The sequence below is a fragment of the Buteo buteo genome, chromosome 24, assembly GCF_964188355.1.
Source record: "Buteo buteo chromosome 24, bButBut1.hap1.1, whole genome shotgun sequence".
NCBI lineage: Eukaryota > Metazoa > Chordata > Aves > Accipitriformes > Accipitridae > Buteo > Buteo buteo.
This window is the reverse complement of record NC_134194.1, coordinates 18,824,407-18,838,883: the sequence shown is the minus strand read 5'-3', so window position 1 is coordinate 18,838,883 and position 14,477 is coordinate 18,824,407. Positions and strand designations below refer to the sequence as shown.

At 42.2% G+C, this 14,477-nt stretch overlaps 1 protein-coding gene across 1 annotated transcript in view; it reads right to left on the bottom strand.

The window, feature by feature from the left end:
• Positions 1-3,034: 3,034 nt before the first annotated feature.
• GABRP (gamma-aminobutyric acid type A receptor subunit pi) overlaps positions 3,035-14,477 on the bottom strand; it is a 35,625-nt gene continuing 24,182 nt past the window's right edge. The window contains exons 5-11 of the mRNA XM_075056242.1: positions 13,336-13,403; positions 11,861-12,078; positions 10,892-10,974; positions 8,312-8,449; positions 6,847-6,999; positions 6,111-6,304; positions 3,035-5,130 (exon numbers count right to left, since the gene is read on the bottom strand). Coding sequence (XP_074912343.1) covers positions 4,816-5,130; positions 6,111-6,304; positions 6,847-6,999; positions 8,312-8,449; positions 10,892-10,974; positions 11,861-12,078; positions 13,336-13,403 — 1,169 coding nt within the window. The 3' untranslated portion in view covers positions 3,035-4,815. The remainder of the gene's footprint in view (positions 5,131-6,110; positions 6,305-6,846; positions 7,000-8,311; positions 8,450-10,891; positions 10,975-11,860; positions 12,079-13,335; positions 13,404-14,477) is intronic.

Below are 14,477 nucleotides of genomic sequence, written 5' to 3'. Positions count from 1 at the left end.
AAAGGCAGGAGTCAGGACTTCCATCATGCTTGTACATCCTGAATCTGACAATCTCTTCTTTTTCAGAACTTGTGCTAGTGTACGCTCATCTCTGGTTAGGATCTGGGATCTTCTGTAGAGTACACTGACATTATACAAAAGCCTTTCTTTTTGGAAGAGAAAAAAAAAACAACTCCATATCTAGAACTAAATTTGCTTCCTCAGTTCACAGTTCATAACTCTCTTCTGTTCATTGAGCTTACTAGCAGGGATGATCACCCAAAAGTTAGCTCCCAAAATACAGATTTCTTGTTTGCAGTCATACATACCTGCACTAATGTGATGAAGAAATTAAGACATAACACAGATTTTTGTGCCCAACCAGAGCAGCTTGCAGTTCAATACTGAATTTTCCTGGTGAATTGCTAAGTGAGTAAAACACAATTAAAGAGAGTTTCAAACCACAGGAACTTTGAGGAAAACTGCAGTCTGAGACAGATCTTAAAAGGGTAAGGAGAAAAAAAAGAAAGAAAATGCATAAAATTATTCATTCCAGACTTAACACTCACACCTCAGATTAACAAGAAGCCCATTGTCTGATCCCAAGTGTAACAACAGGCTGTAATTTAAAACAGCTTTTATTCATTAATGAATAGAAAAGTTATTTCAGTGAGAATTAGGAGAAAACCTATGCCAGTTACCAGCACTAAACAGTCTTTCCTTGTAAAGATGTGACTTGCTGGCTGGCTGTGTGTTGTGACACTAAATACAGTAAGCAAATGAAAGTGCTTTCTGCTACCAATTCACTCAGTAGGTTTGAAATGGAATTAACCTTTTAAAAATGCAAAGTATTCCTTACAGCAGATGGTAATGTTTGCATACAGAGATACCTCTTGGAAATCGTAATGTAAACCACATGCTCTGAAACAATAGGATTCCTGAGCTGAACGCTTCATCCTCCTGAAAATGAAAAATAACACTCTCCAAGCTCAGACTGGTGGCTGCTGCAGCAGGCCCAGCTCCTGCTTACACTGGGGTGAAGTGGGCACAAGAAGAGTTAGAGGAAAAATGGGGAGGTGGGGGTGGTGGTGCATAGAAGGAAGCAAGGGGATGTTGGGATGTACTAAAAGGTAGTATTTCTCCATCATTCACTGCTACACTCTTAGACATATATGTATTAGCTCTAGAGGAGTGCTGCAAATAGGCTTAGCTCTCGTCTATAGTGTGCATACTTCATATTCTTAAACTGTATAAATTGATCCCCAAAATGCTTTATGCTGTGTGGCTAGACTGCTTTTGGTCTCTGTGCTAGCTAGGGCAACTCTCCATACCATATTATGAAGCTTTATATTCCTCTGGGTTGCACCAGATACAAGCATTTGCATTTCTTGAAAGCTCCCTTACCCACATTGCCTGACTGCTGCTCACTATCCATCATGCTTTCCTGTGGTAGCACACGTTCACAAAGGCTTTGTCCACAAAGGCTTAAAGTAAGTGCAAACATTTTTGAAAAGAGAAGAATTCCAGAAGCTGCAGCTTTAGGAAGTACATGTAAGGAAAGGTTGCAGTAGACCAGAACATCACTGCAAAGCAGAATTATCTCAAAAAGCAAGTCAGTCTTTTCCTCCATACATTGATATTCTGCCAAGAGCACAAACAAACTGGAACCATGGTGGAACGGTAAAGTTAGGGATAACTTTATCCTGTGGCTCGTCCAGAGTCGTGGTGCCAAGTTCCCTCAGAGCTACAAGGGCAGATGTGGTCGGTGGGAGGTGAAACAGCTCCCAGCTCAGGAACCATCAGCCTAGAGGCTCTTTTAGAGGGTAGGCTGCTACTCAAAAAGTCTCCTGTTCCCTATAGAGCCTATGCAAGGCTAAAAAACAGAGCTGTGTGCAGTGCTTACCTGTGGCTTTGTTCTCACCTGCAGCTTATGTGTTACATACCAGTCCTTTGTGGGAAAGGCTGATTTTCAGTTGGTGTCTGCCAAGGTATTGGGACTTATCTTTGCACACCAGTAACACGGAAGCTGCTCTGTGCTCCACACCTATCAGGATATGAAAGTCTCATCTTGAATTCAGTGGTGCTTCTAGCTTGTGTTAGACAACACCCAGAAGAGATAGGAAAGACTTGGGATTGTGCAGTGTGTCATCCTGATGGCTCTGAAGAACATATCTGGGCTCACAGTGCTCATCTGTCACTGCCCTCTGCCCAGCATCACCTGTGGGATGACAGCAACGCCAGTAACAATGCCAGGCTGCTCCAGGACATCAGTGCAGCTAAGCTGACTTGCTTCACTGTAGGATGTATTAGCAAAAATTAATTTTGGTCCCTCTGACATGCCTGATGTACCTGCAGTAGGATAGAAGCTAGGTGGCTTGCTTACTTTGACTCTTCCTTTCCATATGTGGTCCTTGCTGAGCATCAGTTTGACTACTGAAATGGCCTTAGGACCACTGTGTGCACCCCACTGAGGCCAGAGTTAATATCTTTTGTTACAGCAGGGCTATATAGGGAGACAATGATGCGTGAGGTGTATTAAAGTGGTGAAGTCCCATCAGTGAGAGACAAAATTGTATGTAGGAGCAAATAAAGCAGGAGTCCATACTATCTAGCTTTTAAGAGTTTCTGAAGTACGATGTTCCCCCTGGCCAAGCCAACAGCTGTTTAAGAAAATTCTCATAAGGTATATGAAAAAGCCCCTCCTTCCCCTACTACCTTCTGTCCCTCCCTTCCTTCTTGAAGTTACCAAAATCAGCAGTAAATGAGAACAGACGCTTTTCAAGACAACATGCTGTTTGCTAGGCTGGGTCAATAAAAAACATTTCTCTGCACAAAGGTTTAACTTAGAACAAGTCCTGAGCAACTTCAAAGCAGCAAAGTTGTAAAAAAAGCTGCATCTAATGAAAGAAAGCCTTGAGAGTGGCAGTCTACTATAACATACAACGAAATTCCTTTTGTTAACATTAATATTTGGCGGCCGGTGTAGAACACATTAGGGCATTTTAGTTGGGTTTTAAAGAAAGAAATTGATACAGAAAGAAGGTAATGATTTTTTTAATAGAGGATCTCTCTGGGGGTTAGTGTTCATATCACAAACATTCACTTTATTACATTTTATGGAATGGACTTTAAATGCCAGTATATACAAGCCAACATTTCATTATTGGAGTTTGTGTTTATTCACTTGCCATTGCCAGTCTGTTCCCCTTTGTCTTCTTGTGCTGCTCTTTGTAAAACCTATGATTTATGAATATGTGGTTTAGAGCCTTCACAATATAGTGTGGTGAAGTGGTTCGATAAAAAGTTATTAAAGTAAAAAAATCTATAGTTTCACATGCTTTGCCCAGCCCTTCTGTAGGAACCCCCAGTAAGAGACTCTTACACTAAGCAAACACTGTGTGCATGAGACTGTAATATAAGCTATGTGCTGAGAGGCCTCACTCAGCCAACCCTCCTGCTGAATGGTAGCCACTGCAGGCCATTACAGTTTTGCCTGCATAACTGCAGGATTACACCCTCAAAGTTATGAAAGTTGTCTAGACCAAAAGGGGGAGGGCGGGGAATCTGCCATAAAACTTTCATTTTAAAATCAGGAAATAAAGACTTCCAGTAGCCTTAAGCTACATAGTACCAAATGGCATTTGGTTCTCAAACTTAGGTGTATGTGTGCCACATACTTCATTTCTTTTTAAAACAAAGCTCTCGGTCCTGCTGATTGCAGGATGAACAAAGCTGACTTGGCAGTTTCCAGAGCCCACTTAGAATCTGAATTTCTGCAGGAATGTAACACTGTCTCAGCCTAAAAGAGAGCGACAGGCTGATTTAGATCATTGTACCTCAGCCCACGCATGGGTTTTTCACCCAACAGCACTGCTGACTTGCCACAGCTGCACAGCCACATAAAAGAGGGGTGACAAATTGGCCACTCTTGCATATGGCTGGCAGGAAACCAGAGCTGCTTATAGCAGTGAAAGCTGAAGGAGGCACTCTCCAGGATGAAAAATAATTTGTGAGGAAGATGTGGAAGGTGGTAGAATCTGTTCAACTGCAGCACAACAGGAAGAGTATAAAAGATGGGTTACAAAACAATTTTGCTGCCTATATTTTGTGTTCCCAAACCTCTGAAAAAATGCAGCTCTACAAATAAAAAGCCCTCTGTCTGTCTCAGGGATGGACAAGTGAAGATTACCTCAATGAATCTGACAGGTATTAAAAACAACAAGGCATACCACTGCGCCGACACCAGCAGCACTGAAATCACCGCTCTGGCACCGCATCACCCCCGGGACAAGGAAGGACCGTGCACAGGAGCCGTTCCTCTGCGCACAGCACACTGCTGCCTTTGGGTTCTCTTACGTGAACAGAGGAGCTATTGAGACAGCAATCACAGTCCCTCTGTTACTGTTATCTCTGGCAAACAAAGAATAACAGCTGTAATCCTACATCCTCTTGGAGATCTAAACTAGAAGGTTCCATCCTGCTTCAGACTACCAAGATAATTTTGCTACCTGTAGTGCTCTGTGGCCTGCCACATGCAGTCCTACACACCCATCTCTGGCCAGGTGAGAGGCTGGATGCTGGAATGAAAAGCAGGTACGAGCACAAGATCCCAGCACAGCCACTCAGCTGAACAAGCGGTTGTCCAGAGTCAATGTTGCTAATGCTGAAGCACCAAGGCTTTGCATCTTGCATACCTTACACACTCTTCTGCTCTGTACCTCAGGAAACACAACAGAGCATTTTGTCCACGTTGGATTCACTGAGGTTAAGTACCTAGATGCCCATTGGCAAGATTCCTCTCCTGCTGAAGTAGGAGAACGAAGCAACTAATTTCTACTAAAAATATAGGTAATAAGCCCAATAAAACACATTGACTACCATGAAAAACAAAGGGAAAAGCAATTTGGAGTAGTGGTCCACATTGCTGGGGTTCTGAATTGTGAAATAACCAATAATCCTGTGCATTTTGTTTCTCAAGACACATTTGATTTTCTCATGAGTTTTCATGGTCAAGTCACTGCAGTTAACGTTATCGCTGGAAATCTCAACGCTTGTAAAGCTGATTTTCCGTTTATAGCTGGTGATGGAGCTGTGGAGAATGTTAGTGATGTTGACTTCCTCCATTTCTTTTGTGAGTTCATTTGCAGGCCCCTAGGAAACAAGAGTGAACAGTTAGTTTTAGGGTTTGTCTTCTGCAGAGAAAAAGTGCTTTAATCAATAAGGAGACCGTAAGGATAAAGATAAAAGAACACAACTTCTTGGGATGTGTTCATCCCAATAGTCAAACATGTCTTTCAATTGCTGCCTATTTTTAGGAGTGCCTGAAGTCCCAGAGATGCCTGTGTTTCCACCACTGTATATCTAGCGGTATTTTGAGATCTTTGAGCAAGTCTCACTCTATGTCACTGAGCAACCTAACACCCATCTCCTACCAGACACCCATCTATTCACATCTACACAGTAACTTAATGGATGGGGAACTCAGCATCAGGGTGGGAAATCTCTTTTCCCCCAGCAGGAGTTGGACCCTCAATGACCACTGGACTATAATCATACTTGACTATTTAATTTCTCTCACTAAAGCAGAGCACTTTGAACAATTCACTCTCTCTTGCAACCCCCACAGAACATTGTGGGACTGATGTTTGGTACTGTCTTCTGGGAAGGGAGGAAGAAGGGTTCAGCTTTCCTCTGGTAGCAGAAATTACCTTCCAGATCAGTGTCCTAATCAGGGTTATTGCATAGAAGAGCAGAAAGGTGTGTTATACTAGCTTTTCTTTGGCTGCGTTTTGAAAGGAACAGAGGTACTTCATGCTCTCACATGAGCTCAGCTCAGGGCTACAGACCCAATTCTAGTGGCAGGCCTTCCTGAATGTGGTCCTATGAATCTAACAACTGTCAGCTGAGCCTGCTGCTCTTTCGGCTGGTGTGCAGAAGTCTTTGTCAGAGACACAGTGGTCTACTGCTATTCATGCGTTTGTTGCACACAAAAATTTAGATTTAGTGATAATTAGGAGAAGCAATTGTTACTGTAACCATAACAGGAAGACCATTTGTTTTATTCAGTTAATGGAGGACTAATTATTGTTGATCCAAGATAACTAGGCTTATTAAGGTAGATCAGGCTTTACCTCTTCAGGTGCTTTAGCTGCACACTTTTGCGATGAGCTGTAGTGAGCCACTGCGTATTCCACAAGGGCACCAAAGATGAAGCTGAAGCAGATGCCAAGGTAAACATCAATGGCCTTAATGAAACAGTTGGTTTTTGAAAGCGAACTTCGTGAGCCAATCATCAGAGTTGTCATGGAAAGCACCGTCGTTACTCCTTGGAAAGCAGAAAAGGAAAGACCTTCTCTTGCGGACACTTTGGAAAAGGCTTAGCCTATCCTGCACATGTTGTCACTCTATTGCTAGCCAGATGGACCTTCTTACCAAACCCAAATCATCCATCAACTGAAATGGTTTTGTAGCACTAGCTACTAACTTCACACAGGGTCTCCCTGCCTTTGACAGCTTGGCTCCAACAGGCACTTAGCTCTTTCATTTTTCTTCCTTTCAGTAAAAAAATCCTCCCCTCCCTGCCCCCTCCAAAGCACATCACAAAGAACACGTGCTCTCTCCTCTACTCTCTGCTGTGAATCTCCCTGGAGCCTTGGCCATACACAGCTCTGCATGTGGGCAGGTGTGCCAACCACAATGTTATCTTCCACACTTTATACTGCTAACCCAGCTCTGCCACAAGTAAAAGCAGAACATGAGCAGACCATTTATTACCGAGCAAAGAGCTCCAGAAAACTACTGTCTACCCAGCCCTCAGAGGCTTCCCTGTCTGCTTAAATCTTCTCCCTTCCTCGGGCAGTAACTCACCAATGCACGTTCTTGCAGGCACCGAATCCAATGTGATCCAAAAAGAAACCCAGGACAACATGACGAGCAGAGTGGAGGGCACATAGGTCTCCAAAATGAAGTAAAGGACATTTCTTCTCAGCTCAAACTGCAATATCAGTCGTGGATAACTGCCTGTTCACAAAAGGAAGAAACACGGTGAACATGAGATTCCTAAGGACACTTGGAACTGAAATTGGGACAGCCCAGCACCAGCCCTTCAGCTGATGTACATCAGCAGAGCTCCACTGAAATCATGCATTACTTATACAAGTTTGACTTCTTGCCTCAGAGGTCCTGCTTATCTAACATATCCCAGACAAGAGGACACATACACACAGCATTGCTGGACAAGAGACATCTAAAACAATGCATGGCTTGCAAAGGGGCTCCTGAACTTAATCCACAGTGGAAAAAATTTATACCAGTGTCTTAACTCAGACTAGAGAAGGGCTGACGCTTTCATCTATTCTCTCATACTCAGCAGAGCACATTTTTCCCAATAACTGCTTTGAAGGGGCATTGCCAAATTCAGTCTTATCTGATGGCTGAGAAATAAACAAAAGATTTTTCTCTCGATTGCAGCAGGCTCTGGCTCACATCCCAAAGCATCCCAGTATCTTATCATCACAGAGAATTAAACCCCCTGTATTCATTAGTAATTTGTGATCTTTGATAACTGTATCTTTCTGTGCTCAAAAAGATTCTGTCAATTTTTAAAAATCAATTTGTTGTAATACTGACATAAGGGTTCTGGGGCTGGATTGCTAGTATTTTCAGGAGATATTTCTGCTGTTTAAACAATGGTTCCCTTTGAAACATAGAAACAAAACCCATGTTGTTCATGGGCTGTGTACGCTATAGTAAACAACAAAACATTGTTATTTTTAAAACCTGGTCATTCTAAGGAAGTTTTGCTCCCTTTCCTAGTGTCTGTCATTGGAGAGAAGAGTATTTACACTGAGTGAAAAAGACATTGAATTCTGATGTACAAAGGAAACTTATTCCATCATGGTAGAATTGCAATTTACAAACAAAAGTATATTTTAAAAGTGAATTTTACTACCAGTTACTTTAAACATGGCTCCCTGCAGTATTTATAGTCTGCACACCTAGAAGGAAGGGAGACAGTTTCTTCAGGTATGTGTGGAGAAAGAAAGAAGTGGAGAATTTAAAAAAAAAAATAAATAAAAAAATTGAAAATCAATCAGGTGAATATAATGTATTAAAACCACCATCCTTTGTGGATTTCCATCTTACAGAATATCCTGATTGCAACTAATTGGATTTCACCATCTTTCTGTCCATCTCTTTTTGTGAGATTAAGATTTGCTAAAGACTTCGGTGGTTCAGGCTTGAGTCAAAAGATACTGGCCCATAGAAGGGAAGGGAGGCGGGAGGGGAAATACCCGAGAGCTTTTCTTGCTTATGTCTTTCACTGATTTACCTGTTTCCTGCTGTGACTTTGAGACCAGGGTATAGTAACGTTCCACTGTATACTGAGAGAGCCGCAACTTTTCTATGCCATGGACAGAGTCATTTCCTCTCAACCATGTGAAGATGACATCATTTTCATCATATCCCCCTAGGAAGAACATAAAGACCCATATTACTGTGGTTTAGCCAGTAAAAGCCCAGGAATTGCCCTGCCCTGTCTCCTGAGTGGGAACAGAAACACCATCCAGGCATTGTAGGCAGGACAAAGACCCTCTTAACTGTGTCAGACTATGGGTGGACTATGCTGGCTGTTCTTTCATTGCTGTACTTTGAGCCTGCTGGTTCAGATTTCAACAGGAACACACGCCACTGAGAATGATGCAAGGCTCCTGAGAACCTATTTCAATCATTTACATGGGGTATTTCTATTTTAAAATACTTTAACGTTTACAAAGATAATATATTCCTGTTATCCATAGTTTGATTACATACAGCAGGATAAAACTAGTGCAGTGATCAACCCTTGAATGCAGTCTCTTCAGTAATGAGAGGAGAGCAGGAGAAACACAGTGGTTAAAAAAAAAAAAAAAAAAAAAAAAAAAAAAAAAAGAGAGAACACAGTTCCCATTGAGCCCCTTACCAGGTAGCAGAAGCGCATTTCCCTGAATCATCTATTCAAGTGCTTAAAAGTACCAGAAAAGGCATTTTCAGTTACTCAAGAGCCTGGAGCTGAGACTGCTATGTGGTTACGAACCAGGCTCTTCTGACCAGGTATGCATTGTGCAGAAAACTTGCTCATAAAAGCAGCTTTTTCTACAAATCATTCCTCCTATCCCCAAAGGCTTTAAGTGACTGAGGACAAATAAATGCATCCAACATTTAGGTAACACTGAATTCCTGCCTCAAAACGGTGGGACAGACGAGATCAACAATTCCAGCAGTTACCAGTAAACTCCATATATGCCACCGAGTAATTACCTCCAGGAATGTAAATGATGGCATAACGTGACCTCAGGTTGGACTGAGGGATACCTCAGTCTGAGGGATAAAGCTTGTACTGAGTCACCAGCCTGCCGTTCGCTTCAAAAATTTCACTTAATTTAGGAAACAAGCCCATCAATCTCACTAATCTGATTCTTTTATTAAGTGCCCTTCTTTAAGAAAATGAGTAGGGACGCTTTGGTTCTGATAATAACCTGTTTGTCCTGGTAGAAGGAATAAGATGCAGTTGCAGCTCTATTTTTATCTAATTGTGTTTTCTTATTAGACACAAATTACCAGAGCTCGAGTGTGATGAACTCTTAAATTAGGTGTCCAGGGTATGAATCCCTGCATAGAATCCTAAGCATGTGACTTTTCAAAGTTTCTAAGCAGTTCTATAAATTGTGGTTACTCAGGAAAATTTTATAATAAATGATAGATTGTTGTTAATTCATCTGGTGTACATTTAAATAGCATTATTTCTGGGCACTTATCCTAATGAAATCTCCAGTGGGCAATGTGCATGTAATTTCATTGGAATTATACAGCAACTGAGCATGATGTAGGACCCAATCACTTTTAAAACAGGTCCAAACAAGCTATGCTTTAGCAGAAGAGGCCAATCATTATTATTTCAGGAGCTATTCTTTGTAATAAAGTTAACCATGGTGAACTAATATGATTTTAATGTGAAAATAATATGTGCTTCCCTAGGTGCTTCACACTGCAACCCCGTAAGTTAAAATCTGGTCTTTTCAGTATTGAGATTTTAGATGTTTCTTTTTGTGACATGAAGTGGGAGATGCCTGCTTGCTTGTTGTGGAGCTTCACAGATACAGGACAGGAGCACTGCTCTTACTGAGCTCCTGGGTAAAAGCCCTGTAGTGTCCTAAATTTTCCTGCAGTCTTTCCCAGCCAGCTTTACAATGGATGAACTTTTTTTAAATTGAGAGCAGAACTCACTGTTTATTCCTTTTCTTGAGACTTCCAAGGCTGAGACTCCTCCTGTTGACAAGGGCCCCATCATCTGCATGACTGTAACAGACGGCCCTCATGGAGAAGCACATACCAGAAAGTTGGGTTTGGCCTTAGTTTCAGTTCATGAGTTTGAGAGACATGTTCAACTCATATTCTAGTAAGGACCACCCTTCACGCTATCTTGTTACAGTGGAGGTTTGGGAGGTGCAACAGGTGGGAGATACCTACATATATGAAAAGTCGTTCCTTGCTGTACTCCATCCCATGCACTTACCCCCACAAGTTAGTTTTGAAGAAGCTGTGTGTGCAAAAGGGACCAAATTTGGAAAACCAGCTGTTATTACCTCCTCCCTTCTGTGCAAAATTGAACTAGCTACACTTTAATAAAAATATTACTTATTACCACTCTTTTTGTATACATTGCACAGTGACAGGGATCCTCTAAACTGTGGATTACAACACAAGCATTTGAAGAATGATGAAGCAAAGTGGTTTTCTTTTGGACATTAGTATTTGCAGGAATAAAAGTCTACTCCAGAAAGCCACTGTGATGAATCCAAATATTCAGGAGATGTAGTTACATATGAATAAAGAAATTTAAAGTCAGTTTTTTCTAGAATGTTATACTTACAGCTTTCTAGCTGCAGCCTGCATGTTTGTGTGTCCATGGGATATTTTGACAGGTCCATGTTACAAGCAACAGTGGTAGTGATTCTGTAGGAAGAGAAAGAACTCCAAAAGTTGCAATAAAAGCATGTAATAAGATACCTCTGTTTTTCATAGAAAACTAGATCTCCAAGACTCTGCTCCGTCATTTAGATAATTTTGACCTATGAAATGAATGGTCTGATATAATCACAGAGAACTCTCCTTAAGAAGATATCTGCTCTGCAGCCACACTGATGAAACTGTAACTGAAGGAGGAATTTTGCTTTGCTGCTGTGGGAGATTTAGTGTAGATCCACATGTTTTCCAGTGCTACAGTTTGCATATCTTAAGAAGTCACCACTTGTCACCTAAGGCATAGTAACTAACTGCACACAGACTATGGCTTGCTCTGATGTGGAGGGTAAATGAGGTTTTTTTGCAGCTTTACTCTGCAGTTAAGGTAACTGGGACAGTTACTGTGAGCTGAGAAGAGGTAACACTGTATGAACTGCTAGCACAATTAGAGTGCACATTTCTGCAGTACACGTACAAATATGCTTTCTGCTAAAAAGCAGAAATCATGGCTACACGGGACTGGATAAGAAAATAAGTTTCCCACTATCTGTTAAACTTTTACTGTTATGATGTCCTCCCTCCATTCCTCCCCTGCCTCCATCTGACTTGACTTGTCTTGGGTGACACCTAAACTTGTGAGCTTTCTGAGCAGGCACTGTGCTCAGGACACAGCACATACCATGATGGGGAATCCTGATCCTTGGCTGGCATTTCCAGGTTGCCAGAACAGGGGATAATGGATCAGAAGAGTACAGTCACAGTTGGCTTGTTGACCCCGAACTCATTACCTGTGACAGTTGGTATCTGCTCCTGTCCAGCATAATTCTGGAAATCTATTCTGAACCATCATTAACAGCAAAGCCAGAGGCTGATTTACCTTAAGGCATACAGGATAGTGCCATTAGAGAACAATCTTATGAGGCGGTTCCCCACAGTGACGTCATGCAGGAAGGACTTTTTTGACTCCACAATGTATGTGTCTGGTACCCAGAGCAATTCCACTAGACGAGCATCTAGCGTGAAGCTCTTGTTGCCGTGAAAGACCAGCCGGGGGTCTGTCCAACGCTGCCGCAAATATACAGTAGCTGTGTAATCCTGGGAAAGAGAGGAAAACCTGTGAGGATGCACGTCCAGAACACCTACACAGCAAAGCTGTAGGTATGCCATGTGTGACAAGAGGCAGAACAGACATTTGTTCAATGTATCAAAGCTCAGCTTCAAAGGCATGCAGTAAATCTGATGGATTTTCATCACAGTTTTATTTACTGTATTACATTTCTCTTATACTTACAGTCTAAGTGTTTGAGGACTAAAGATTATACTCATGGTACTTTTTTTTTTTTGTATGAGCAATTATTGTAATTGGTATTTTTGTGTCTATTTTGTAGGTAAGCAAAACGATGGGAAGTGCACATTTGAGGCCACTCAGCAAGTCATTGACATTAAAAATCAGTCATTGTCTAGAGTTGGAAAACTACACACGTACTGTAAACGTGATCATGAAAGAGACAGTAGCACTTTGGATAAAAAAGGTAAGCATATCCAACCTGTTATTTCACCGAGGTCTTAAAAAAACCCCCAAACAAATGAAAAAGCAAAACTTGTAGCGTTTTTCTTAATAGGAGTTTTGAATCTAAGGACACTAGGATTAACTTGAGTTTAGCCTGCCAAAATCCACCTGTGGTGATTGGAGTATTTTCACAGCGCCCCATCGTAAAAGAATAAGCAGTTCTGGTCAACCTGGAACAGGAGTTTTCAGCGATCAGTGTTTGAAATCCAGCTGTTATCAGAAGTGGAGGGAACCAGACTCATCAGTGGTGGGAAGATGTTCTCTGTATATCTGAAGATCGGTTGTTTTATTTTTTCTTCTTGGGATGACCAGTCCATTTGAGCCTCAGACTGTGTCACAACTCAAAATCTCATTTCTCCTCCTTGAGAAGAAAACCTGTCTGTCTTCAATCAGCACCAGCTTGTTCAACAGAGGCCACCCCTACTCTACACAGAGGGCTCCTATGCGGAGAAAAGGTAAGGGAGAGGAAATGCCACACAGGATTGATTTTTTTTTTCCCATTTCCAAGGGGCCTGATTTCGAGGAGGTGCTGAGTTTTTGACCAGTAGGACCTTTGGAGCCATCTCTATTTTCTTACAAGCCCACATTACTATGGCATGTAAATAGTCTGTAGTCATAAGTGAGCCCTGTTCTCGTCACACCTCTGAAAGTGGTCAACAGGCACAGAAAAGCAAAGCAGCTTGAATATGACAGTTTCTGTGCTGAACACACAGGAATATACGACAAGTCTCTCAGGCAGATCCTACTCTTATCTCTTATAAAATAAAAACGCTTTCACTTACCATGTCGCTCTCAGATATACTAGAAATACTTGCAACGTCCAGACTCATTGCAATTTGAACAGGTTCTCCTGTGGAGAGAAAGAAAAGCTTGAGCAAAGAGAAGGGAAGAGTGAAAGGCACAATAAAACTGCTCAGGATGCTGTGCTGCATGGACACTGCCCACAGCGTCCCATGCCATCTCTAAAACCGCAGAAGCCCAAAGGGTTAGACAGAGTTTCAGAGCATTAGACTCACAAATGACATCATGATCCAAAACAAAGTTGTCACTGTTAGGGAGCTGGAGTTCTGTATTTGGTGATGGCAGCAGAGACCAAATATCCACCAGCACTAGCTATAAAGATCAGCAGTTTAGATAAACAGCATTTCAGTGGCATTTGCCGATGGGCAGGCAGCCAGGGCCAGTTTGTCCCTTGTCACCCAGTCCACAACACCAGCACAGTGGCAAGAACAGTAAACTTTGTACAAAGCATTTCTCGCACACAGCTCTCGGAGAACCCTCCACAAGCAGGTAGCAATCGGCATCCCTGTTTCTCGGGGAGGGAACACTAAGAGGCCAAGAAATTCAGTGATTCCTAAGGCCATGCACTGGGTTAAAAACCTGAAGTGCAACAGCCTTTGCTTCTTTTTGGTTGTTATATTGGCATTGTATTTACAAGCAAATTTTCAGCAGTGAAGTCCTGAACTTCGGTAATCCCCCCTTTTCTAACACTAACTCTTAAAATCCACCACAAGAGGGCAGCTCCTCCCCAGGAAATGTCAGCGCTGGGGCCGGAGAGGGCTCGCCAGGTCCTGCCTCGGAGTCAACAGCTGGCTTTGGAGAGGGGAGTTGTTACACGAGCAGAAAGACACGGACTTCCCTCAGGGTGTGCCTGGTTTGTCTAATCCCCAATATGAATTTGGGGGTTCTGAGTAGGGCCGGTCGCTTTCCAAGACAGCCCTCTCTGCTTAGGTGGCAACACAGCAATGCCTTTCCTCACTGGGCTGGCTGAAACTCCTTCTCATCATCTGAATTACACTGAGGAAAGTCCAACGGACACAATTTCTAAATCTCCTTCCAGGTGGTTTTGTTTTTTTGTTGTTTGTTTGTTTTAAACTGTTCCAAAATCCAAAAATGTATTTCATTTGCAAAAGATGTGTATTTT